Below are 24,227 nucleotides of genomic sequence, written 5' to 3'. Positions count from 1 at the left end.
TCGGGCTTGGCCTCGCCTGAGATGCTCTCTCTCGGCTGGGGTGCACATGTGTTCTGAAAGCATGGTGGGTTGCATAACCAGAGAAACAGTGAAAGCAGGGCCTAGAGCTTTCTTGTCTGATCCATGCATAAGTATCTTGAGCATCTTACCTAGGAGAGGATGGAGCGGAAGTGTGACTGTAGCTAACAGTAAAAGACCATCTTTTTTGTATTCACTCATATTAGAGACTATTATAATTACAGATGTGCTGTTGTGTGTTGGACACCTCTTAGGCAACACATCTTCTCAGCCCCACCTCTTTCTCCAACCAGGACCAAGTTCAACTTCCCACAGGTGTAACAGGGTCTCACATTGGGTGGTACCACTTACCTGTAGCTTCCTGCCCTGTGGCTCCTCTGATGCTGAGGGATGATCTGCTTCCAGGGAATCCACTGGGCACCATAAATTCTGATGGTGGGGTATGGGCACTATTGCCTACCTGTGAGGCTACCTTGACCGACAGAAGATGAGAACTGATGTATAAAATCTTCCACCTTTGTCCTCAAGGGGGAAAGTTCTGAGCTGCATCTCATCAAAAGACTGCTTGGAAATGTTAAGCTTCTCATTTTATTCATACATTGCTTTCCTGATTTTGTTCAGTTATCTGTATCTCATTGAGCTTCCTTAAGATGATTATTTTGAATTGTTAGGCCAGAGACCTTCATTTCTTTGGGGTCAATTACTGGAAGTTTATTAGTGTCCTTTGGTGGTGTCATGTTTGCCTGATTTTTCGTGATCTAAGTAGCCTTGCGCTGTTGTCTGTGCATTTGAAGAAGCATCAGTGGGAAGGTCCCTGGGCAGGCAGGTTTAGTCCCAGACTGTGTCTGAGAGGAGCCAGAACTGATTCATAGGGGTGCTTCAGGGTCCATAGCTGGGACAAGGTCTGCAGGCCTGCTGCCTTCAGGGGCATGGAGGCACATGTCTCCTACCAGGTCCCAGGGCAGGTGGGACTGCTCTCGGATTGTGGCCGGGAAGGGCTGGAGCCCAGTTACAGGGCCACTTCAGGGTGGGTGTGTCTCCCTCCACGTCCCTGAGTGGGCAGGACTGTTCCTGGTCTGCAGCTGAGAGGGTGTGGAGCTGGGTTCCAGGACCACTTCTATATCCATAGTCAGACTAAGGTTTGAGGGCCTACCTCTGGGGGCAGGGATGACGTGTATCCTGGCAAGACTGCTCCCTAACCGCAGCTGCGAGGGCCTGGGGCCAGGTGTTGGGGCTACTTTAAGATCTGCAGTCACACCAACATTGGCTGCTGCCCAGCCGCTGAACTGCAGCTGGGAGGGCTGGGGCTTAGTTACAGGACTTTCAGAATCTCCTTTTGGATTAAAATCAGTGGGCCTACCTCCAGGGGGTGCCGTCAGGCGTGTCTCCTGGTGGGTCCCTGGGCGGGGCAAGACTTCTCTGGGCCTGCGGCTGGATCCCAAAGCTCCCACAAAGGGGCTTCTGTCCGTGGATGGCTGCCAGGTTATTGTTGCTGAGGGGGTGTATGAGTGGGAGACTTCCTATTCTGCCATCTTACTGACGTCACTTCATATATTACATGTCTGTCTGTCTGTCTGTCTCTCTAATAGTTCTGCGAATTAAAATCTGTTCCCATAAATTATCTCATCTGATTTTTAACTGTAATCCTTTTGAAGGCTGCCCTTCAGATGTAATTCCATGGGAAAAGATATACAAAAACTACATGATTTTAGAAGGACTTCTCTGTGTTTCTTCTCAAATAGGACTTTATATCAGAGATTTTCTCCCTCAGTGGGAACTGTTAGGTCCTTAAAGGTCCAATAATGTAAGTAGAAAGCTAGCCTAAAATCACATTTCTGTGATTTGATGATTATTTGTTATTCTTCTCTTACCTTTTCCCTTGAGTCCTTTTTTAAAAAACTAACATATCATGAATATTAACAACAAAAGAAAAGGGACACATAAAATTGACTGTAAAATTGGCCATATAAAATACAACTGACTTAATAGACTATATAAAAATATCTGTATAAAAATGAAAAACAAGATCAGAGACTCCATGCCAAAATGACAATGTTTATGTGGGTTTTTCCAAAGCCTTGTCTTTGACCTTGGCATTGTGCATGCCCTCCCTGAATGAGCTGGTCCACTGCCAGGGCCTCAGGAGGAGGCCTGTGCAGACACCTCCCACATTTGTGCTAGAGGAGAAACATGTCTAACAATCTCCTATCTTGTATTTTCAACTGCCTGCTGGAATTTTCCAGCTGCCTGCTAGATGTCTTGTCTTCACAAAAAAGCTCAACAGAAGACTTAAATATATCACATCTAAACCAGCTTCTGCTTGTAATTATTTGTCTTTTCTGATTCCTGGTGGTTATATTAATCACCATGGCTTAACATTCTTAGAATCACCTTTTATTTCTCCCTTGATCCCTCCTCCTGAAGATGATAAATCCTGTGTATTTGTGGTTTGCAATCTGTCTCTCTTACACTCTCTTTTTTTTTGGAGCGGGGTGGGGGGGGGGTTTCCATTGCTACTACCCTAATGCAGTTTTTGGATTTCTAACCAAGGTTATTTTAATAACCTTGCAGTTTTGAAGTCATGCAACTTTGAGGCTTTCCTCAATAAAAATAAAATTTAAAGCACAGTTGTGACCTTGTTTTTTGCCTACTTAAGACTTTCAGTCCTACCTCCCTTGCATGTATAGGTGTTTCTGAACGTGCTTTCCGAAGTCCAGCTAATCTTATGCAGTGGTTGAGCAGATAATTTGGTAGTTTCAAGGAGAAAGGAATAAAAAATACTTAAAAACTTTTCACAGATTAAAGTGTAAGAATGTATGAATTGCCTGCAATTCACTAACAGAGTACAGGCATACCTTGTTTTATTGTGCTTTGCAGATAATCGTGGTTTTACAAATTTAAGGTTTGCGGCAGCCTTGTGTCGTCGAGCAAGTCTATTATTACCATTTTTTCCAACAGCGTTTGCTCACTTTGTGTCTCTGTGTCATATTTTGGTAATTCTCACAATACTTCTAACTTTTTCATTATTACCAAATTTATTATGGTGATTTGTGATCAGTGATCTCGATGTTAATACTATGACTCAGTGAAGGCTCAGATGATAGCATTTTTTAGTAATAAAGCATTTTTAAATTAAAGTATGTACATTTTTAAAAAGATGTGATGCTTAGTAGACTACAGTATAGTGTAAACATAACTTTTATATGCATTGGGAACCAGAAAATGTGTCTCATTTTATTGTGATATTTGCTTTATTGTGGTGGTCTTTATTCCCTGATATCTCTGAGGCATGTCTGTATAGTTTCTGTTAACTAACCTATCTTTGCTTAATTTGTGTGTTATTACTTATATTTCTCCTACAAATCTAATAAATATACAACATCATAAATATGAGGAGTGACCATGATTGTAGTACAAAGATTAAATCATAGAAGTTGGGATATGTGCATATTTAAATGTGGTGATTTCATACAGGCATCTAAATAAGAAAACCACTGGGTAGACTTTGGACTTACTAGACAAAGACTTTAAATTGTCTCTCTTAAATATGCTCAGAGAGCCAAAAGAAACCAGGAGCATGGTGTCTCAACAAATAGAGACTATCAATAAAGAGTTACATATTGTAAAATGGATCTAAACTAGTGTCTTCTAGTGTGAATGTTATGAATTTGATATGCATCAAAGTTGCACTCCTAAGAGCAAAACCCCATCTCATTATTAATATTACGCTTGGGGAGCAAAGTAGAATAAACTGTTTGCAAAATTCCTCTCTCAAAAGACACTATCACAACCTAGATTTTTCCAGTGGTTCTGGATGTGGAGGAGTAAATATGAGAAAATACTGGTCGACTCCTGCTTTCTTCAACGTAAGAACCACTTTGATTTGAGTTTTAATCTTGCTTCTGACTATGTAAGTGCAAAGGACTCATCAGTCTTTGAATCTGGTTAGCCTCGGTGACCCATACTGCAGGAGACAGCACTTTTCCTCGTGTTCTGGATCATTTGGTGCACATTGCAGATTGGAATATGCAGTGGAACTGGACTGAGGTGGCCCTGGATGGATACAAGAAACCTTGTTCACAGAGGAGAGTGGGCAGATAGTCACAGATCTCAGTGTGACTGTCTTACCAAACCAAGGTTGCTGGGAAGTGAGGGGTTGGGGGGTTCTTTTTATTGTGTTGTGCAAAAAAGTGGGCAGTAGTTTCTGTTTTTTTGGGAGGGTTTTTTGCATGAAAGTAAACTGGTTAATGTTGGGAAAGGTGAGCACATAAATTCCTCTAATGAAGGATGAAATATGAGCATTTTTAATGACTATAATAATTGCGTCAGTGGCTATTTCTCTATGTGGGGTGATGGGGGGAGCAGAAATAGACATGACCTCCACACTGGTCCTTCATCTCCCCTCTCAGCGCAGATAGGCACACGCCACCCATGGCTTAAGGGAAAGGATGGTCACTGCCCAGCTTGGAAACAAAGTTAAGTGGGGACCTTTTAGATCTAAAATATAAACGATTTGAAAGGGGAAATGACCAGCCTAAAGGAATTCCTTTTCCCCATACCCCACTGAGGGAAGAGACGTGAGAAAGCAAGTGTGAGGGATAATTTTCCCTGAAGTCCTGTCCTCAAACTAAGTCCATAGTAGGAAACTTGACAGAACCCTTCATTCACACTCAGGTGTCTGTATGCTAAAGGGTGCTTAGAGAGGAGATCGCCCGCCCCAAGAGAAGTCACTAAATCATCCTGCTGCTGCACTGCAGAGACGGTGGTGTGACAGTCCCCACGTCAGCCCCGGATGGCATGTGAGGGGAACCAGGAGCTGCTGTGGGCACCAAGAATGGATGCAGAAGTTAGGGCGTGAAGTGGTGGGTGTGGGCAAAGCGTCACACCAGGGATGGGAGGACGAGCATCAGAATGTTGTGACAAAGGCATGTCCCAACTAATCTGCAACCAGTCACCTAGGTGCAGAGTGGAAGCTGCTTGACCACCCACACAAAACACGGAGAAAGAGTGGTCCCGGTCTCCACTGCCCCCAGGGTCGGCAGGAAGGGAGGCAGATCCCTGCAAGCATTTCGAAGCTGAAGGTGACGGAGAGAAAATCCTGAATTGACTGAGAAATCCATGAACTGGACTGAGTTTCTCTGAAATGATTAGATTGATTTTCTACATTGGACAGAATAGGAGCTCAAGAGAGAAAATTAGACTGAGTTAGGAAAAAATGCATTTTTCATACCTGAGGCTGTAACTGAGAAATTCATAACTCTACTGTGATTCCACCTGCTGTGCTCAAGTAGCTTATCTGAGATATGGTCAGTAACCTGCCGGCCTGGGAGAAGCAGCTCTTCCCAACTCAGCATTGTCACATGGGGAGCCTGAAATCTGCCATGCAGGGAGCATTTACACCACAGGAACTGACAAATGCTGTAAAGCAGGACTTTTCCCCACAGAGAACTAGTTTTTAAACACTTTCTGGCATACTACTTACCGGGACTTACCTCTCGTGAGGCAAGATGTAATGATGTCAGGGGGAAAGATACAAAAATTTCTTTTTAAAGTTGGACTCAGATGCAGAAGACATGAACCAAAAGAGGTTGACATGTTCCCAGTGCTTGATTGTTTGTTGCTCAGAAAACTAAATCCGTGAATATGTTAATTTGTGTATTCACGACATCTGTTTTTCTCAGTGGTGTATAAGTTTTTTTTTTTCTTCAGTAAATATCAAGATTGATAGTTAAACCAACTCACTGTGGAAGCTTCCCATACAGACCAAACTATCCATCAGCCTGGGTATAGCTTGGTAAAAGATTGCAAATACCATCTTCTTGTAAAAGAATATGAAGAACCATGCCTATTATTAGTGACCTTAACATATTGTTTATTCTGTACATTTAAAATTGTGGATGGTTTCTGTTTGTCAAGTTATCTAAAACTGGTGATCCACATGTGTGCCAAACAGAAAACACACACTAGGTGGTCCTCAGGAGCTGAGAGTTTGACAGTTTTCTTAGCTTTGAATGAAAGACTTCCTACAATCTGGTTCCACTCTCCTTTCTTGCCGTAGTGACCACGGCCCTCTCCATGCCCCCTCACTCCCTTCAGTCCGTTACTGCCATCCTGAAAAACGTGCCTTGCACCTGTCTGCCCTCAAGTCATTCCTCTGCTCCGAAGGCTCCAACCCTTCATTTTTTTTTTTTTTTTTTTGCGGTACGTGGGCCTCACACCACTGTGGCCACTCCCGCCGCGGAGCACAGGCTCCGGACGCGCAGGCCCAGCGGCCACGGCTCACGGGCTCAGCCGCCCCGCAGCACGTGGGATCCTCCCGGACCGGGGCACGAACCCGTGTCCCCTGCATCGGCAGGCTGACTCTCAACCACTGCGCCACCAGGGAAGCTCCAATCCTTCATTTTGACCTTTCAAAATCCCACCCTAGAACCTGGATGAAATGTTTCTGTTCCCCTTATCACTCAGCTAGCAGTTGCCCTATCCTAAACTTCTTCAGTGTGTATTCAGTTCCTCATATAATGTGTATCACCTGCTGATGTGTCATCTTCTTTCATAAAAGATAAAGTTCATGAAGGTGGAAGCCATTATCATAAGTGACAAAGAATAGGCTCTGAAGTAGGGCCGTGTTTAGGGTTTTTCCTGATTTACTGCAGCTCTGTGACCTTTCACAAGTGACTTTACCTCCCCTTGCTTCAGTCTCTTCATGGCTAAAATGGGAAAAATAATAGTTTCTATCACTTAGGCTTATTGTGAGAATCAAATGAGTTAGAACAGTGACGTACTTAGTACCTTGTAGAATACATCAGCAATTTCTATTCATAGCTAGCAGATCCAGAGTCATTCCTAGCATTTTTTAAAAATTGAAGTGTAGTTGATTTACAATATTATGTTAGTTTCAGGTGGTACAGCAAAGTGATATATGTATATATATATTCTTGTACATTATAGGTTATTACAAGATACTGAATATAGTTCTCTGTGTTATACAGTAAATCCTTGTTGTTATTCTATTTTGTATATAATAGTGTGTATCTGTTTATCCCATGTTCTTAATTTATCCCTCCCCATCCCCCCTTTCCCCTTTGGTAACCATAAGTTTGTTTTCTATGTCTGGGAGTCTGTTTCTGTTTTGTCAATAAATTCATTTATATTAATTTTCAGATTCTACATATAAGTGCTATCATATCGTATTTGTTTTTCTGTCTGACTTCACTTGCTATGACATTCTCTAGGTCCATCCATGTTGCTGCAAATGGCACTATTTCATTCTTTTTATGGCTGAGTGGTATTCCATTGTATATACGTACCACATCTTCTTTATCCATTCATCTGTCTATGGACATTTAAGTTGCTTCCATATCTCGGCTGTTGTAAATGGTGCTGCTGTGAACATTGGGGTGTATATATCTTTTCGAATCAAGAGTTTTCGTCTTTTCTGGATATACCTAGCATTTCTTTTGATTATGTATGTGCTGATGGATATAGTGATCACATTTTGGTTTAGGTTTTTAGGATGTAAATTGTGGGTATTAATGGTGGTGATTAGAATGATATTGATAATTCCTTGTGTACCGTATTTTTCTCTGTTTGAAAAGTTTGTATGTGATCTAGTACTGAAAAGCATAACTAGTAAATATAATCAGGGAGGTAAATTCTATATTCTTTGTTGTGAGGGATGACATTTAGGGACTTTAAAGAAAGTGGTATTTTATAACCTTCTAGTTTCTTGTGCTTAATAATTTTTATTAAGAATTAGAAATATCCTAAACTTCATAGCTTCTCCTTTATTCAACTTTTAACCTGTCATTTCTGTCTTCTTCTTATTTTTGAAAAGGTCTGAGAAGAGTTTGTTAAAAGTGTTTATTACATTGTTCAAAAATATAAAATCTGACCACTTTGTAAGCTACACACAAACCACAGTCATTTAAACTTTAAGATACTTAATTATGTTGACACTTCATTAAATTAATATTGGCCAATATTCATTCACTCATTGGAATTCAAGACACAATTTCAGATATTCCAAAAAAAATTGATGGGAATTAATCAGAACTATGTCTTAGAAAAGAAATGGCATAAAGAGAGTTTAAGATCCTTGGAAATGTCGATTTCGCTCATTAAAAAAGTCTGTCATTTTACTTTGTTACTAGAAAGCAAAACTCTCATAGCCCTTTGACCTTCTGAAGTCATCTCAGAATCTATTTAATCTATTTCAATTGCTCTGAGTTTGGCCATATTAGAACAATAGCAGTTCAGCTAATGGCAAGCCTCATTTTCATGTCTGAGCAGCACACTAACGTTTCTGCCAAGTGGGTTTCAAATATGACAGTGGTATTCTAATAGGAAACTTGATTCTTAGTTATTAATTTAACAAACATAAATAAACTATATTATCTCATGTTACAAAGTTCTTATGGTGAGACTGTGGGAGAGGTGGTATTTGAGATGCAGCTGAGAGGTGGAAGAAACAAAGTCCTGGCTGAGTGAGAGGCACAGGAATAAGTATAATTCAAATGAAATTGTGGAGAATGAGAACAGACTTCATAGAAAAATAGACTATTTTCTGAGGCTCCAGTGCCAGACTGAAGTTGAATTAAATGCTGTGTCAAAAAGGATGCTTTTTGCAACCAGGAGAAAAATGATTCAACCAGCTTTTACCAAAGCAACTCTGGGAATGATGGCAAAAACAGATTGGTTTTCTAAAAGGCACATATTGAAGATTTTAAGGAAGGGTAGGCCATCGGGCTCGGAACACAATTTCCTGATTTCCTCTCCACATCCTGTAAACGTATGCAAATCCCAGTGGCCTCGCTTCCTTCACTTTTATCACCCTAGAAGGCCTGCCCCTCTGTTCCACAATGAATCACTCACAGCATTCTGAGTCCTTCGTACTTCCTTAGGGTTCCCATTCCTTCAGTTTTACGTCTTTCAGATTTCCCTTCCGTTGATGACTCTTTACTCTCAGCACCACCATCCAGAAAGTTTTCCAAGCTGTCATCCTTAACTTTGTCCTCTCCATGCTCCTTGCCCTCCCGACGTCTAACATCGAAGGGGTTATCCACAGGACATCAAGGCCTGCCAGTTCTGCCTCACTAGGATCTCTCAAATGCTTTCATGCCTTTTCATGCTTTCATTTACTTGCTTCAAAGTTGTACCTCCCGGGCTTCCCTGGTGGCGCAGTGGTTGAGAGTCCGCCTGCCGATGCAGGGGACACGGGTTCGTGCCCCAGTCTGGGAGGATCCCACATGCCGCGGAGCGGCTGGGCCCGTGAGCCATGGCCGCTGAGCCTGCGCGTCCGGAGCCTGTGCTCCGCAGCGGGAGAGGCCACAGCAGTGAGAGGCCCGCGTACCACAAAAAAAAAAAAAAAAAAAAAAAGTTGTACCTCCCATAACTAAAAATAAATACAGAAAATAAGTTTAACTGAGTGGTTGACATACGGACTTAAACTAAGGAATAAGGGAATGCAAAAGGGACAATGAAAATCACTTTGGAGGCGACGTTGACCAGATCTGGCAACTTCTACATATGTAGAAATTTCTGTTATTGAAAGGGAATAATTAGAAATGATTTTCACATTTTAGTCTGGGTGACTTGAAGATGGGAATGATATGGCCATCTGGTTTTGACAGGAGGTAAGACATCCATTTTTGGCATGTCGAGTTTGAGATCTCTGTAGGGCATCCATGAATAGATATATAGGAAGCATTCAGGATTTGGAATACAGATTTCAAAGGAAAGTCAGAGCTAAAAATAAAGATCAGGCCTCGTCATCCAAAAACAAAAAAAATTAATCATTGCAGCCAGAGGCATGAGAAATGTAGTCCTCTGAGAATGTAAAGTAAAAGAGGAGAGGACAGTTGTGTTAGCTTTTCAACAAACGTAGAGAAAGGAAGTTCTATGCAAGATGCTGAAAAGGGCTGGCCAGAGGAGTGAGGAAAAAAACCCAGGAAGTCAGTGTCATCTGGAGCTAAAGAAGGAGGGACTTGCTCTAAGTGACAGAATTTTGGTCGTGAAACATTTCCTGATGGTTTTATTTGCAGCTCATTTATTGACCTAGATAGATATTCTAAAGATACAGTATGTCAAAATAGCAAAAGCAAAAAGCCGTTGTTCTTTTTTTGAAAGCATCATCCCTGAAGAATCATGTAAATCGTGAATTCACTATTGAAACTCTGTCTGAAAATCATCTGGGAGGTCCCCTTAAATATAACATCCATGCAACTATATTGTCCCTCCCGTGTTTTATGTAAAGGAGCCTAATATCCTAGGATTGCATATAATTTTGCAAAAAAACCTTTTTTTTTATGGCGATTAACACACCACAATACTCTTCTACTCAGTTATGATTTGTTAAGGGGAACATTGATACCTTTAAATAAAAATATAAAAATCTTGACATTTATGTTTGACAAGCTAAGCTGACTCTGGAAATATTACATTCATATTTCTTAAAATTATGAATTGCTAATTTAAAAAACTACTTTATGGAGGTATGATTGATATGTATACAGCTGTACCTATTTAATGTATACAACTTGATGAGTTTGGAGATAAGTATATGCCCATGACACCATCACCATAATCACAGCCCTAAACTTATTCATCACCTCCAGAAGTTTCCACCCTATCCCTCCCTCTCTCTATTTTTCTTAAAAATCTTTTTAAAAATTTGGTAGTAACTTAAAAAATTAAAATGCAAAATTCTAAACTCTGAAGATACATTCCAAACAGTACCAACAAATTAACCTTTATGTTAATTCTTCAGAAAAAGAATATAGTAAAAGCAAAAACAATTGCAAGAGAATGATCCATGTTGATAACTGACTTTTCCTTTTGCTTATCAAAAGTATTTGTTTTTTTTATAGTTGTCCTAGCTGTCACCGTGAACATGCATTGAGCTGTTTCTGCTAGGATGCTGTTTTCAGTTGCTGCTTTCTCCTGTGTGGTGACAGAGTATGTGGGTAGGCACAGGGGTGTGGGTGAGAGTCACAGTATTGCCAGGAGCAATTTGAAACTGGCTAGGCAGAAGCATGACCTACTTTTTGGGGTCCATCTTTTCTGATCCAGAGAGTTTGCATTAACTCTCATTCCCAACTGGAAGCACTACTTTATGACTCAGTGGATCAGTATACACTGGGAACCATGAACCATGATAGGTGGCCTGACAATCGTGTGAAAGGCCTCATTGGTTCAAGTGGAAATGAGGTTCCTTTGTGAGACTTGCTTCTTATCAAAAAGGACAATTTAGAACTTTCCATTATACATTACAAATAGAAATAAGATAGCGATAAACAGAGCAAAATGATGTGTTTTTTCCTCTTCTCCTTGTGCTTCCCCACCTTTCACATCCTGACCGACTCGATCACACTTCCACAAAATATGATGGTTTTTCTCTTGGTGAAGCCAGGGCAATGTGTGCTATTGTTTCTAATACAGAATAATCGGTGGCATATAATTTTAGAAGGTGTTTATCTCTCAGTTTAGGTGATACAGTGACAAAACGACGAGTTTATAACCGTAGGCTAAAATCAGATTAATAAATAAAAGGGCTTGATTGGAACAAACCACGCAGCAGTGGTTTGGTCCATTTATGTCTATTTGGAGTCTTCACTATTTTGGCACAATAAACTCTCCCAGACTCTAATATGTCGAAACGTGATTTGTTTTACATGATGAGGTAAAGAAACCATTGAATACACATGTAATAATTGAGGATAATTTTAAAAATCTAAATGTATGTGTATCACTGGCAAAATTAATGGTCAGGTATCACCATTTTGAAATAAATCTTGTAAAAGCGTATTTTTCCCTGTATTCTTTTTATGAAGCCCTAACGCCTGTGTGCTCCACTCTTTGTACCTGGGCCCAGGGCCACGTGGAGCTGCTTCCCCGATGCTGGAGGAGTATTTCACCTGTTGGCTTCACACACTCAGTCCTACTTGGATCCCACTCCACATGCTATTGTAGAATGTTATTTCTGTTAAAGCCAGCAGACTGTGTGTGTGTGTGTGTGTGTGTGTGTGTGTGTGTGTGTGTTTCTCTCGTCTTTGTACCAAAAATCAGTGTGATGCCCAACGAATGTGGAGTGAGTGTGCTCTGGAGCAGCGTAGACCTGACTGTATCAATGCTGTGCGTGTGGCAAAATGTTTTTTGAACCAATAGATATATTGATTCTGGTTGACCACCCATGTACACATGCAAATGACATCATTCTGGCCAATCCACATACAGTTTTAGAAAATCATAAGTTATATAAAACGCATAATCGGCAGCTTTGGGAATGTTAAGCACACGCACAAGACACTCATAAAGATACTCTAGTATCTCTCATCATTCAGATCTGAAATACTGGTTGATCTGATTTTCTCAAGCTAGTTGCAAAGCTGTGAGTCTGCAGGTTATGTTAATAGTTGAGAAGGAACATGGAAACACCATATATTTTTCAGTATTGCCAAAACTTTATCAGCTGAATGTGTTGTTTTTAGTTGGGGAAGATCCTGTTTGCTCTTCAGTTCAGAGACTGTTTCCCATTTTTGCCCACTTACCAAGTCACTTCAAACCCCCTAGCCTCTGCTGGGTAAAGGAACCCCCTTTGGTTGTGTCAGTCTCTTCCAGGTAAATGCTCAGACCTTCTGATTTCCTAATCTTTCTTCCACTCCTTTCCAAAACGGCAGTCGGCATGAGAGGAACTCAGATGATGTCCTGGCACTTTGGGTGGGGGTCTCCCCTGACATATGTCGGTTGTTGTATTGATGTCCACCACAAGATCATTGATTGGATCCTTGTGTCCCAGGTCAGTGATACCTGCTAAGTGTGGTTTCGTTGGTCCTCACACTGGATGTTTGTTGATGTACACTGCCAAATGTAGTGGTCATTTGGTCCCTACGACTGTTCTCTTGACAAAGGCCATCACCTTTTCTGGCCAGGCCCCGTGACATTTCTTGTTCTATTCAGATTCCCCGAAGCTGGCTGTGACATTCTTTTGGTTAATAGGTAGAGCAGATGGGCAGTGGTCTTTGGACACTGTCGCTATCCTGAAGAACCCCTCTGGTTAGCTCTAGTCAGACCCTCATTCATTTCTAAGCATTGTTCTTTATCTTCTCAGACTCTGTGTAATGGTTTCTGGGGAACATGACTCATTAGGTAGAAAAATGAAAAACACATCCTTCTCATAAAAAAAACCCCAATTATCTCTTGTCAAAGAAAATTGCACTGGATTGAGTTAAAAAGACAAGAAAGACTTTATTCAAGACTATAGCAGTGGGGGTCAAGACTTCTGCAGTAGGGGAGAGAGATTGAACTCTGCTCTTCTGAAATCAAGGTGGGAGAGTTTTTAAGCACTGAGCTGATGAGCTAATGGAAGAGTACTGGAGAACATCAGGGGGAAGTTGGTCAATGTGATTAGGTCATTTGTGTTTGATGATTGGTGCTTGTGGAGTTAGGCTCCTGCCCTCCAGCAGAGACTGGGAGATAGGGCTCTGTCTTTCTTGATTACATTTCAGAGGGATGACTCAGGTCCTTGAGAAAGACATTCTTGGATTGTAAAACTGTAAGGAGGCCTGATGAAGATTTACATTGCAAGGAGCAGAGAAATAATTTACAATTGCAACTTCCCTCAATTAAATGCTCTGAGAAAAGGGAGGTCAGGGGCCTATGGTCAGGGAAAAAAACCTGTCTGAAGTTTAGTCAAGCTGAGGGGAATGTTAAGGATGTCTCAGTCACCAGCATCACTAATAATTTTTCCCATTGCCTGTGAAATAAAATTTTCCACAATAAAATAATACTTAAAAAGGAATAAATTGTGGAATTAAAGTATGTGTATTCAAGACTAAATTCAACAAATATCTAAGCCTAGATTTAAACATATCTCATTCATTGGGATCGTGATGCTGTATTAATGTTTTAGCATTTTCACAAATTGGGAAAATATTAAATGATTTAATCAGTCAAATGCCTGGAATTGGTTTGGTACTTTTTACCTTTTTTTCATATACTATGCCCTAGTATTGCTGGCTTTTCCAATCATTATGTGGAAATAATGTCTGTTGGGTACAAGAGTGACTTCAGTTTCTTAACCCAGAAGTGATATGAGGACATTTGACTCATGGCAGCTTATCATCTCTCTCCGGCTGGGGAAGATAAAAAAAAAAAAAGGTAGGGAAGCAAAAAATGGTTTTTCAGTCTCTGGGGTATTGTCAGTGTGCTCCATCTGATGCATGAGGTCATTTACTGAAATGACCTGCCTCACTGTAGTAGATCTAAATCGAAACTTTTAGAAAAGTATTATAATGGTCTTAGTGCAAAACACGGGCAAGCCCTGATTACCGTCTGAATTTCCAGACATCACGTGCTCAAAGTCATTTTTCCAAAGCTACTAATTTGAATGAAATAAAACTGGCTGTGGTGAAAAAAATTAAAGCACAGATTTCGGTGGTTTTGTAATTTTATTCTAGTCTTCTAGAGGAAATTTGGCTTTCCCAAAATTTGCACATCAAATATGCAAATCAAAATGCCTGAGCAGAGAAAGGATGTAAATATTTACTGATTAATCCACTGAATTATTGAACACTTCAGAAACGTTTGATCTGGCAGTACAAGAAGTAGGGCTGAAAGTCAGTCTACCCATCTGCTGGGAGGAAAAATTGATCAACAGCAAAACACTAAAACCTACGAGAATTTAGTAAGGTATTATTAATTTAGAACCTTGCTGTGGAAATGAAGTAAAAAGCATCTCTTTCATTGTGTCAAAAAATCCAAAAATAGGGCGATAAATACATCTAGGAAATGTAGTTTACAAGTGATTAAACTAGGAAACTTTGAGGCGGTTGGTAGACATTGTGTGTATGTACGTGCATGCCTGTGTGTGTGTGTGTGTGTGTGTGTGTGTGTGTATGTGTGTGTGTGTCTCAGACAAGTGCCTAAGCTTTCTCTTCGAGAACCTCACTGAAAGTACCATTTTGCAAAGAGAAGTATCTTGTGCTTTTATTTAGTTTTATTTAGTTCCAGCTTTTGCCACTAGGTATAATATATTCATATTTGGTATATGAATTAATACAGTCTTATTATAACCATATGGAAACAGATTTATTTCATTCCTTTATGCAGTAAATATTTATGAAGCACCTACTATGTGTCAGGCAGTGTGCTAGACACATAGGATCTATCTTTGAACAAAACAGGCCAAGACTCTAGGCCTCATTGAGCTTATATTCTGATAGGGCAAGATAAAGGATAAAGAAAGATATTGAACGAGAAATATATGTATAAATATGTCAATATCTGACAAAAAAATGTAAAGTGGTTTGGATTAAGGTGAATGGGAGGAGGATTGCTGGGTGGAAGGGATTTTAATAGGGAAGGTCAGGAGAGGAATGCTTGTATGAGAGCGATCACATTTGAGCAAAGACTTGACGGTAGCAAAGATTTTAGCCCAGTCCATCTCAGAGAAGAGCACTCCAGGCAGAAAGGATAGCTTACCAAAGCGTGGGATGGGAGATGGAAGAATGGTGTTTGCTCAGAGAACCTTGAGGAGGCCGTTGTTGACGGAGGGTACTGATCTGGGAAGCCAGACCTGGGGCGGGAGCCGTGCAAGGGGGGCAGATCATATAAGGAATCTGGAGGCCGTATAGTAATGACTTTGTCTTTCACTGTGTGTGAAAGTGGAAGTTATTGTTGTGTTTTGAGCCCAGGAATAATATTTTAAACCTGTTGTATAGAGAACGGAGAGAGTCTCAGTGAGCAAAGGGGGAAGCAGGGAGACTTGTTAGGTTGCTATGGCAAGAATCCAGGCTGGAATAGAAAGGAGCACCAGTGGAGTTGGAGAAATCCTCTGATTCTGCAGAGTTGAGTAGCGCCCCCGTATTGCTGTCAATTTGGTAGTATAGTGAGAGAGAAAGAAAGGAGTCAAGCACACTCTATTTTTTTTTTTTTTTTTGTCCTGAGAAACTTTAAGAATGGAATTGTCTGTCATAAACTGGGTTGGGGAAGCATGTGAATAGAGTAGGATTTGGGGGAAGAAGAGGAGTTTGGTTTGGGAAGTGTTAAAGATATCAAGTAGAGCAGTCTAATATCAGGGAAGAGGTTGGGGGTGGAGATAGAAACTAGGGAATTACTGGCACATAATATTTAAGTCCAGAGGTCAAGAGAGGTCTGCAAGGAGATGGGGACGGAGAAGAAGCAGGGCAAAGGACTGAGCCCTGGAGCGTCTCAGCCTTCAGAGGGAAGAGATAAAGGGAAGAACCAACAATGGAGATTGAGAAGGGGCAACTAATAAGCTAAGAAGAAAATTAAGAGAATGAGCTTTATGGAAGTTTAAGTGGACAAGGAATATCAAGGCACTGGGAATAGTTGAAAGTATCAGATGTCACTGACAGGTGGAGTGGTAGGAAGACTGAAATCTGACCATTCAGTTTAGCAACATGCAGTTCTTTGGTAACCTTGACAAGAGCAGTTTTCATTGAGTGGCGTGAACTGACAGTCTAGTTGGAATTGGCCTGAGATAGAAGGAAACGACAAACATCAGAAAGAGTATGTATGGACATCTTATTTGAATTAACGTATTACCTTGATATAAAAAGCAGGAAAAATAGAGTGGAGTCAAGAGAACTTTTTTTATTTTTCTTTTAAAGGGGGAAAAGTAACAGCATGCATGTACATTAATGGGTATGATTCATTAAGGAGAAAAAACTAATGAAGGAGAGAATGGAGAACTGCTGATGCAGCGGCCTGAGTGGCTTCAGCACAAGGGGCAGGGACTGGCCAGTGGCTCACTTACCTGGAAAGCGCAGGGATGCCCTGCGGGCCCAGTTGGACTCAGGGATGCTGACTGTGCTATCAGAACCGGGTCTCACCTCATCTCTCAGTTCTGCTTGGGTCTTTGTTGCTTCACTCAGGTTTTCCACAACAATTGCTCCTGCAGGTCGATGCCTAGTTCCCATACTTTCAGTGTTCACAGCAAAGAGGGTCTTTCTCTAATAGTCTCAATGAAATCCTGGAATTGCCCTGCTGGCTTGGCTCAGCTGACCTGCCTGTACCTGTAATAACAACTGTTACCAGGGGCAGCAACGCCAAGATTCGGGAGTGTACATGAGGCAAGACTAGCCAGGCACAGAGCATCGATGTTTCCTTCCAGCAAAAAGAACTACACTGGTAAAAATACAAAGCTTGATAAGGTTCTAAATGGTGGTCCTGGGACACTGCGAACCATTTAAGGGAGACAGACAAATACTGGCACAATGTTTTTTCTCTTCCTTTTACATTATTGTAATTCAATGTCAAGATCAAAATGATCCAGGCAAACTTATAATTGTGGGGAAATCGAGATGAAATCACATGTGAAAAAATGTAATTGTCTTAGAGGGAAACTTCCCTAGGACAATTTTAATTAAGCCAGTTATTTTCTAGAACGGTAGATGCCATAATGATGGCTAGGACTGTCATTGAACTGTGTTCACTTGTGTTTGTGTCCTTGAACACCTGTGTCCTTCTATGCTTTACATCTTGAGAAATATGGCTTGCCCTTTCGTGTGCTCCAACCTTTGCAAAGTTGACAAAGTCTGTGACACATCACCTTCACTGATGACCATCTGCAGTGGCAGTCATGTCTTTTTTTTTTTGGCGGTACAAGGGCATCTCACTGTTGTGGCCTCTCCCTGTGTGGAGCACAGGCTCCGGACGCGCAGGCTCAGCGGCCATGGCTCACGGGCCCAGCCGCTCCGCGGCATGTGGGATCTTCCCAGACTGGGGCACGAACCCGTGTCCCCTGCATCAGCAGGCGGACTCTCGACCACTGCACCACCAGGGAAGCCCCATTTTTAATATTAGTAGGGGAGAGAAGTGATTCTTTTCCATATTTTAAAGCTCCAACCAAGAGTATTTTTTTCTTCAATTTTTCTTTCACTTCCATGAAATTGTAAGATGTGCCTCCATGTCCAGAGCTAAATATTGGTGCCACTTACTAGAAAGGACATAAGGGTATTGGTGCCACCTACTAGAAAGGACATAAGGGTATTGGTGCCACCTACTAGAAAGGACATAAGGGTATTGGTGCCACCTACTAGAAAGGACATAAGGGTATTGGTGCCACCTACTAGAAAGGACATAAGGGTATTGGTGCCACCTACTAGAAAGGACATAAGGGTATTGGTGCCACCTACTAGAAAGGACATAAAGGTATTGGTGCCACCTACTAGAAAGGACATAAGGGTTTTAAACGTACCAGCCAGTTACCTAGTTATACTTAAATAACACAATCTATTATTTGAATTTATTCTTGGGATAAAATATACCACTCTGGGGCAATGGTAGTTGTATAATTATTTCAAGGTTAAAGAATGAAAAAGGAGGAGATTTCTTAAATGAGATCCTAACATTAAAATCATTAAAAAATAATTTCTCATCTATACTAAAATTTTGGGAAATTTTACTTAGCTTCTGTGAATCTCTTTTTTAAAAGTTTCATTTGAAAAGAAGAGATGTTAAAATATATTTCATCTCACTAGATAATTTTAATAATTAAGTTTAATATGGTACATAAAATTTCTAGTAGAGTACTTAGCATACAGTAGGCACCAGATAAATTTTAGTTTGCTTTTTTTTCCTGACAGTTCATAGCAACATGTGTTACAGAAGCCAGTTCCTGAGGAACCTGATGTTTAAAAGTAGTAGGCAACAGATACAAGAGATGCTGTGTTTTGTGGTCATTCAGTAACTAAATTTTTCCAGAGCTCAACTTTACTGTGATGGTAACTCTTTGGAGTCCATAGCAATAATAATTGTTTTATAATTCAAAACGTAACAACCACCATATACTCACATGCTTGCTGTCTGTGAGAGAATCAGTAGGCACTTATTATGCTTTTTAAATTTAAATCTCATAGCAGTACTACAATGCTTAGTGTAAAAGTCTCATCAATAGGTAGAGGGCTTTTAAGTGTGAGTTTTCAGGCTGTGATACGAAGATGCAAGAAATGTTTCTGTTTGAATAAATTTATGACATTTTATTATGCCAAGTCTCAGTAATGAGGCCAAGGCAGGAGAAAAAGAAGGGTGGAATAGGGGAAGGAGGGCTGCGATATGGGGAAAAATGAAATGGAGGGATAAGACTGTCTTGTGGATGAAGTTTCAGTAACCATGGAATAGATGGGGTTATGGGAAGATGGTCATTCGTCTCACGTTGTCCTACCATGATGTTGACTCTATTGGCATATTAAAAGCATCATTAAGGACAAATAATACTTGACCACCAGCTGAAAATTTTAGTTAGTAAATTTTAAAAGTTCACTATATTTCATTTTATAGTACTTCAGGGTTAACAACTTGCTGGAGTTAGCCATCATTTTCTCCATTCAAAAAGTAAACACTATGACGATATGATGTCTCCAGAAGGCTAGGTGGTTTGGCAGTGACCCTACGCCTGGGGTAGCTTAACCTCAGCTGCAGCCACGTTTTCATTTCATGTCACTATTGTCCCTACATGTCATCATAGGCTGGCACTACCAAAGTGTGCTGAGTTCTATATCCATGTCTATTTATCTATATCTGTATATTTGCATTTTCCATATCACTATTCAACATTTGTTTTAAAATTAGAACAATCATAACACTCCATCACACACTTATACCACGTGTGTCTATACAGCCACACAGTTTAAAACCCTGTAGGAATCTCTGGATTCCCTATGGCTGACTTATCTTGCTGAAATTACTTGGTAAAGCCTAGGAGCATCTGAATTTCCATTACTTTACTGGTGTACCTCGTTAATGGTATCACTTGATTTAGCATATCAGTGGTACCTTTTCGCCACAGGTGAGAAATCGAAATGTTCAAGGCCATTTAATTGCAGATGTTTCAATTTGGTTAGTGCAGCTGTAATGGTGAGTGATGCCAGAAGAGGGAGCGGTCAGTGAGAGGTTCTTCTTGCTCCTGATGAGAACTGATGATCCAATCTTAACTCACTAGACTTACGCTGATTCTATTTTTTTTTTCCACTGTGCTTCCCTCATGTGTTCATGTTTTAAATACTGATCTATAAAGGAATGTCAAAGTGCCACAGAAACATTATGCAATTCTGTATTAAAAATGTATCTTCATTACTGACTTTAGACCATTAAAATTAACTAGAAAGAGCAAGAAACAAAATAACTCAGTATTTTCTCAAAGGTATAAGGTGATGTAGATAAAATTCCAAACATAGAAATTCCAGGTAAAGATGATGGCTGGCTGGGGGCACTTCATTCATTCTTTTCCAACTTTTCTATGCAAAAAATGATAAAAATGCAGAGGGATAGGCAGTTGTAACACATATGCAGCTATGCTGCAGATGGACCAAGGATGCTTGGTGAACATCAGACCCTGGAAGACTTTCAACTTGCAAACTTTTGTTAGGCCCTGAGGCAGAATTGTAAAATTAGGTAGGACAGTAGAGGGAAGTTTTTACCCACTCACCACTCCCATCATGTACCCATACTTCAAAGACATGGTCTATTGTTAACTCTAGAGAGGAAGGTTGACCCTACTGTCAGGTAGCCAAATCCCGAGATTCCCCAACCCCTATTGCTACTGTCTTTTCTACATCCATTGGGAACTGCTGATTTCCATTTATATATCATAACAATATGGGGGACACTGCTGTGTCCTAGTTAAGAGCACTGTGCCTCTTGTTGCTCTGCAGACAGGCTGCATGAGCAGTGCCCTTTGTGGACAGCAAAGCCATGCTAGGTCAATGACCCCAAGACACCCAAAATGCAGCCAGGGCCCATGTCTACCCAACAAGCCCTCTTACTTAAAATGCAAGAATTTTTCACTCTAACCTAAACGTGGTAGATGGTATTGGTGACCAAGAGAACTCCACTCATCCAGGTCACTAGCCAAAACCACGGGTTCTTCAGGGGCAACTACAGAGAAAATGAAAAGTAAAAACACACCAATAAAAATTGCACAATGTATCAATATTTTGGATCAATAAGGAGAGCATTGTACTTTTGATGTACAAAGTGGAAGACACTTTTGAACAATGATTCCCTCCAAGAAAGAAGGAAATTTGAAAAAAAATTATGTAGTTCTAAAGACAATGTAGTAAGTAATCTCGGGACTCATACCCGAATACAATCAGGAGTTAGTGTGATGCTGTCCAGGGAGGAGACTGTTAGAATATAATACTTAAAAAAAATGCTGTCTTAACTCAGTTTGAGGCCCTGACTAGAAGCTGGTCTTGAGCAGCTGATTATGTCCAAACCCAACCCCTTCTTTTATTGCACTCACACCCTCTGTGGCCACTATGCATCAACCCTGATCATCCTGGAGCCAGGGCCAGACACCCAGACACAGCCCCTCTTCCCTGGAGCTCACAAAACTTAGCTTACCCCACCTCACTTGCCATACGTGAGCTGCCCTCTACGGCTTCAACTTGCCACCCTTTCTGGGGTGGCATTTCCCTCTATGGTCCTTCCTTGCAGTCTTCTCTTCTTTGAAGCTGTAAGTAACACAGAGTTCTGCTTTTTATCTCTCAGAGTGTCACTGTGTTGTATCTGCCATCAGAAGGGTTTTTAAATCTTATTAAAGCAGTTGTTAATACAGATGTGTCCCTTTAGGTCTCACAAAGATATGTGCCTTACCGTAATAGCAAAATTGGGCATCTCTTTCTATTAGTGCCTGACTCAACGTTTATAAAACAGGGCATGGATGTCAAGAATAATGCTTGAATAAAAACTGTATATAAATTTATGGTAATCTCTATCTGAACTGTCAGAAGTTATTATTAGAGCCTCAAGGTGGATGGCAAAAGAATGGGGAAAAGAAAACATGTACTAATATTCTTACATGGTACGTTATGTAACAGATACTGCATTTTAATATATATTGAATAGTAGACAATTATGGATTCAAGAATGGGATAAACCCTATTTCATGTTTTTTACAGTGACTACATAATACTTACACAGTCAGCAATGTCAGTATTACTTAAATAAATTCCTCAAATAAAGCACTATTATAGTAAACTGGAAGAATGAAACGTCTTAACAAGACATACAGTAGGTAATCATGTCTGTAATTTTCTGGTGTGCATTTGGATAAAACAAAACACAATAAATTCTGTTCTATCCATATTTCCTTGAATATACAACAGACTTCTGTTTTCACTTCTGAGTGCTCAAACACAATTTACCATGGCTCTCCTATCCACTGTCCTCTCACCCACCACCCCCCTTCCCAGATAGGATACAACTAGTGATGTGTTGGTAAACTGGCTGGGGTGGGAGTGGGTACTGATTTGCAGAGTTGGCCAATTTTCGTGGTTTAAATACTCCCACCATGGCCAATTGCAAAGATGCCTATCTTTAACAATCATCTTGCAAAATTGCTGAAAATGTAATGGTCTCTCACACGCTGTTGCAAGCCAGTTATCACTGGATAGAGCTCTCCATTATTTACTGTGTTATTATTCCCTGCACCTGCCTCACCATTAACACTTTTCATGTTGTGTTTCAAATATGCTTTTCAACGTCTTTTCCTCCCATAAGACTATAAACACGGTGAAGGCAGGAACTGTCCCTTGGCCGTCTTTGTATTCCCGGGCTTAATGCTGTACTTCTTGCTCTAAGGAGTCTAAACATGATCAGACATCAAAGGTAGTCTTCTAGTTCCACCATAGTGTGAAGGTAAATCAAGTTCTGGGCAAAGGGGTGTTAAGGCCAAATCATTACACAGTCATGCATGTGGGCAGTAAACATGCCAGTTCCAAGTGTTGACGTGGATGTCTGCCTGTCAAATTAAGTGGTTTAAACATTCAGTGAGTTTAACGTCATTCAGTTAACTCTCCCAGTGTCAGATGGTTGAAACGCCTAGAAATGAGCATAATTAACATAGGCTCCATCCATTTACATTACATTCTTGTTTCTCTATATTTTTCAAGCATTATGGAAAGTTTCGTATTTTGGAAATTTGACTTTTTTTTTTTTTTTTTTTTTTGCGGTTCGCGGGCCTCTCGCTGTTGTGGCCTCTCCAGTTGCGGAGCACAGGCTCCGGACGCGGAGGCTCAGCGGCCGTGGCTCACGGGCCCAGCTGCTCCGCGGCATGTGGGATCTTCCCGGACCGGGGCACGAACCCGTGTCCCCTGCATCGGCGGGTGGACTCTCAACCACTGTGCCACAAGGGAAGCCCCTTGACTTTCTTAAGTTCCATAGAGGAACAGTCTTACTGGGATTGATAGTTTACTAACAGATTTTTAACGAATTCTTTGCTCATTTCTCCTTTTTCTCTTTTCACAAAAGGAGCTGGTGGCTGGTCTCCACTTGTGTCAAACAAATACCAGTGGTTGCAGATTGACCTTGGAGAGAGAATGGAGATCACCGCTGTGGCCACCCAAGGGGGATATGGGAGCTCCAACTGGGTGACCAGCTACCTCCTAATGTTCAGTGACAGTGGCAGGAACTGGAAACAATATCGACAAGAGGACAGTATCTGGGTATGTTTCTTCCACAGAATTCATAGCCTCTCAGAGAGAGTAGAGTCATCCCTACATGCTGTTTACGAATCTCTTAAACTAAGTTTAGAAACAGAATCTTCAGAATTACTTAGAAAACATTTTTCAAGAGAAAATGTATTACTATTCATTTTCTAATACATTTTATGGTTTAATTTATGAAAATACTAAAGGTAAACTTATTTCGCAGAGTCCTCAGAAATTGAAAAAAAAATCTCATTAGTGCACTAAATAGTGTGGAAGTTAAAGAAAGAAACTAAACCTATATAAAAACATTTTAAGTTTTGTTCAATAACATAGTAGTTTTGCATTGTCTTTAAGTTTGTTGAAAAGAATTTATTGCTTTTATTTCTTCTGATGACTGAGATTTATGAATTAATCTCTCTAGTATATGGAGGTTTTTATGTATAATATTTGGAATATTTATATATGTATTTTATATATACACACACATATATGATTTATATATAAACCATTCTCTAGTCTTTCAAGTGTGTAAGATGCTGTGTTTTGTGGACAGGGCACAGCTCCTGTAAGGGAGACTGACAAGGAGGCCGTTTGTAATAAAGTGGGTGGTATTTGTAGTTGACTGATGGTATATAAACACCCAATGGAAGAGGGAAGCTAAAGGAAGTTTGCTTGGTGGTGATGAAAGGATTTCTTTTTTTAGTGTAGAAAAGTATTGGTTTGGATCTTATGTGGGCCAGGGACAACATACTGCAATCA

At 40.6% G+C, this 24,227-nt stretch overlaps 1 protein-coding gene across 2 annotated transcripts in view; it reads left to right on the top strand.

Annotated features, from left to right (window-relative positions):
* The window catches only part of CNTNAP4 (contactin associated protein family member 4), a 265,641-nt gene that overhangs the window by 55,176 nt on the left and 186,238 nt on the right, over positions 1 to 24,227 (top strand). For both annotated transcript variants that reach the window (XR_007474456.1, XM_004280676.3), the window contains exon 3: positions 23,290 to 23,483. Coding sequence is in view for 1 of the 2 variants with exons in the window: in XM_004280676.3 (XP_004280724.2) it covers positions 23,290 to 23,483 (194 nt within the window). In the remaining variant the exon portion in view is untranslated. The remainder of the gene's footprint in view (positions 1 to 23,289; positions 23,484 to 24,227) is intronic.

Source organism: Orcinus orca, chromosome 20 (assembly GCF_937001465.1).
Source record: "Orcinus orca chromosome 20, mOrcOrc1.1, whole genome shotgun sequence".
NCBI classification, from domain to species: Eukaryota; Metazoa; Chordata; class Mammalia; order Artiodactyla; family Delphinidae; genus Orcinus; species Orcinus orca.
The sequence above is the reverse complement of the archived record's forward strand: the minus strand, read 5'-3'. Positions and strand labels throughout refer to the sequence as shown.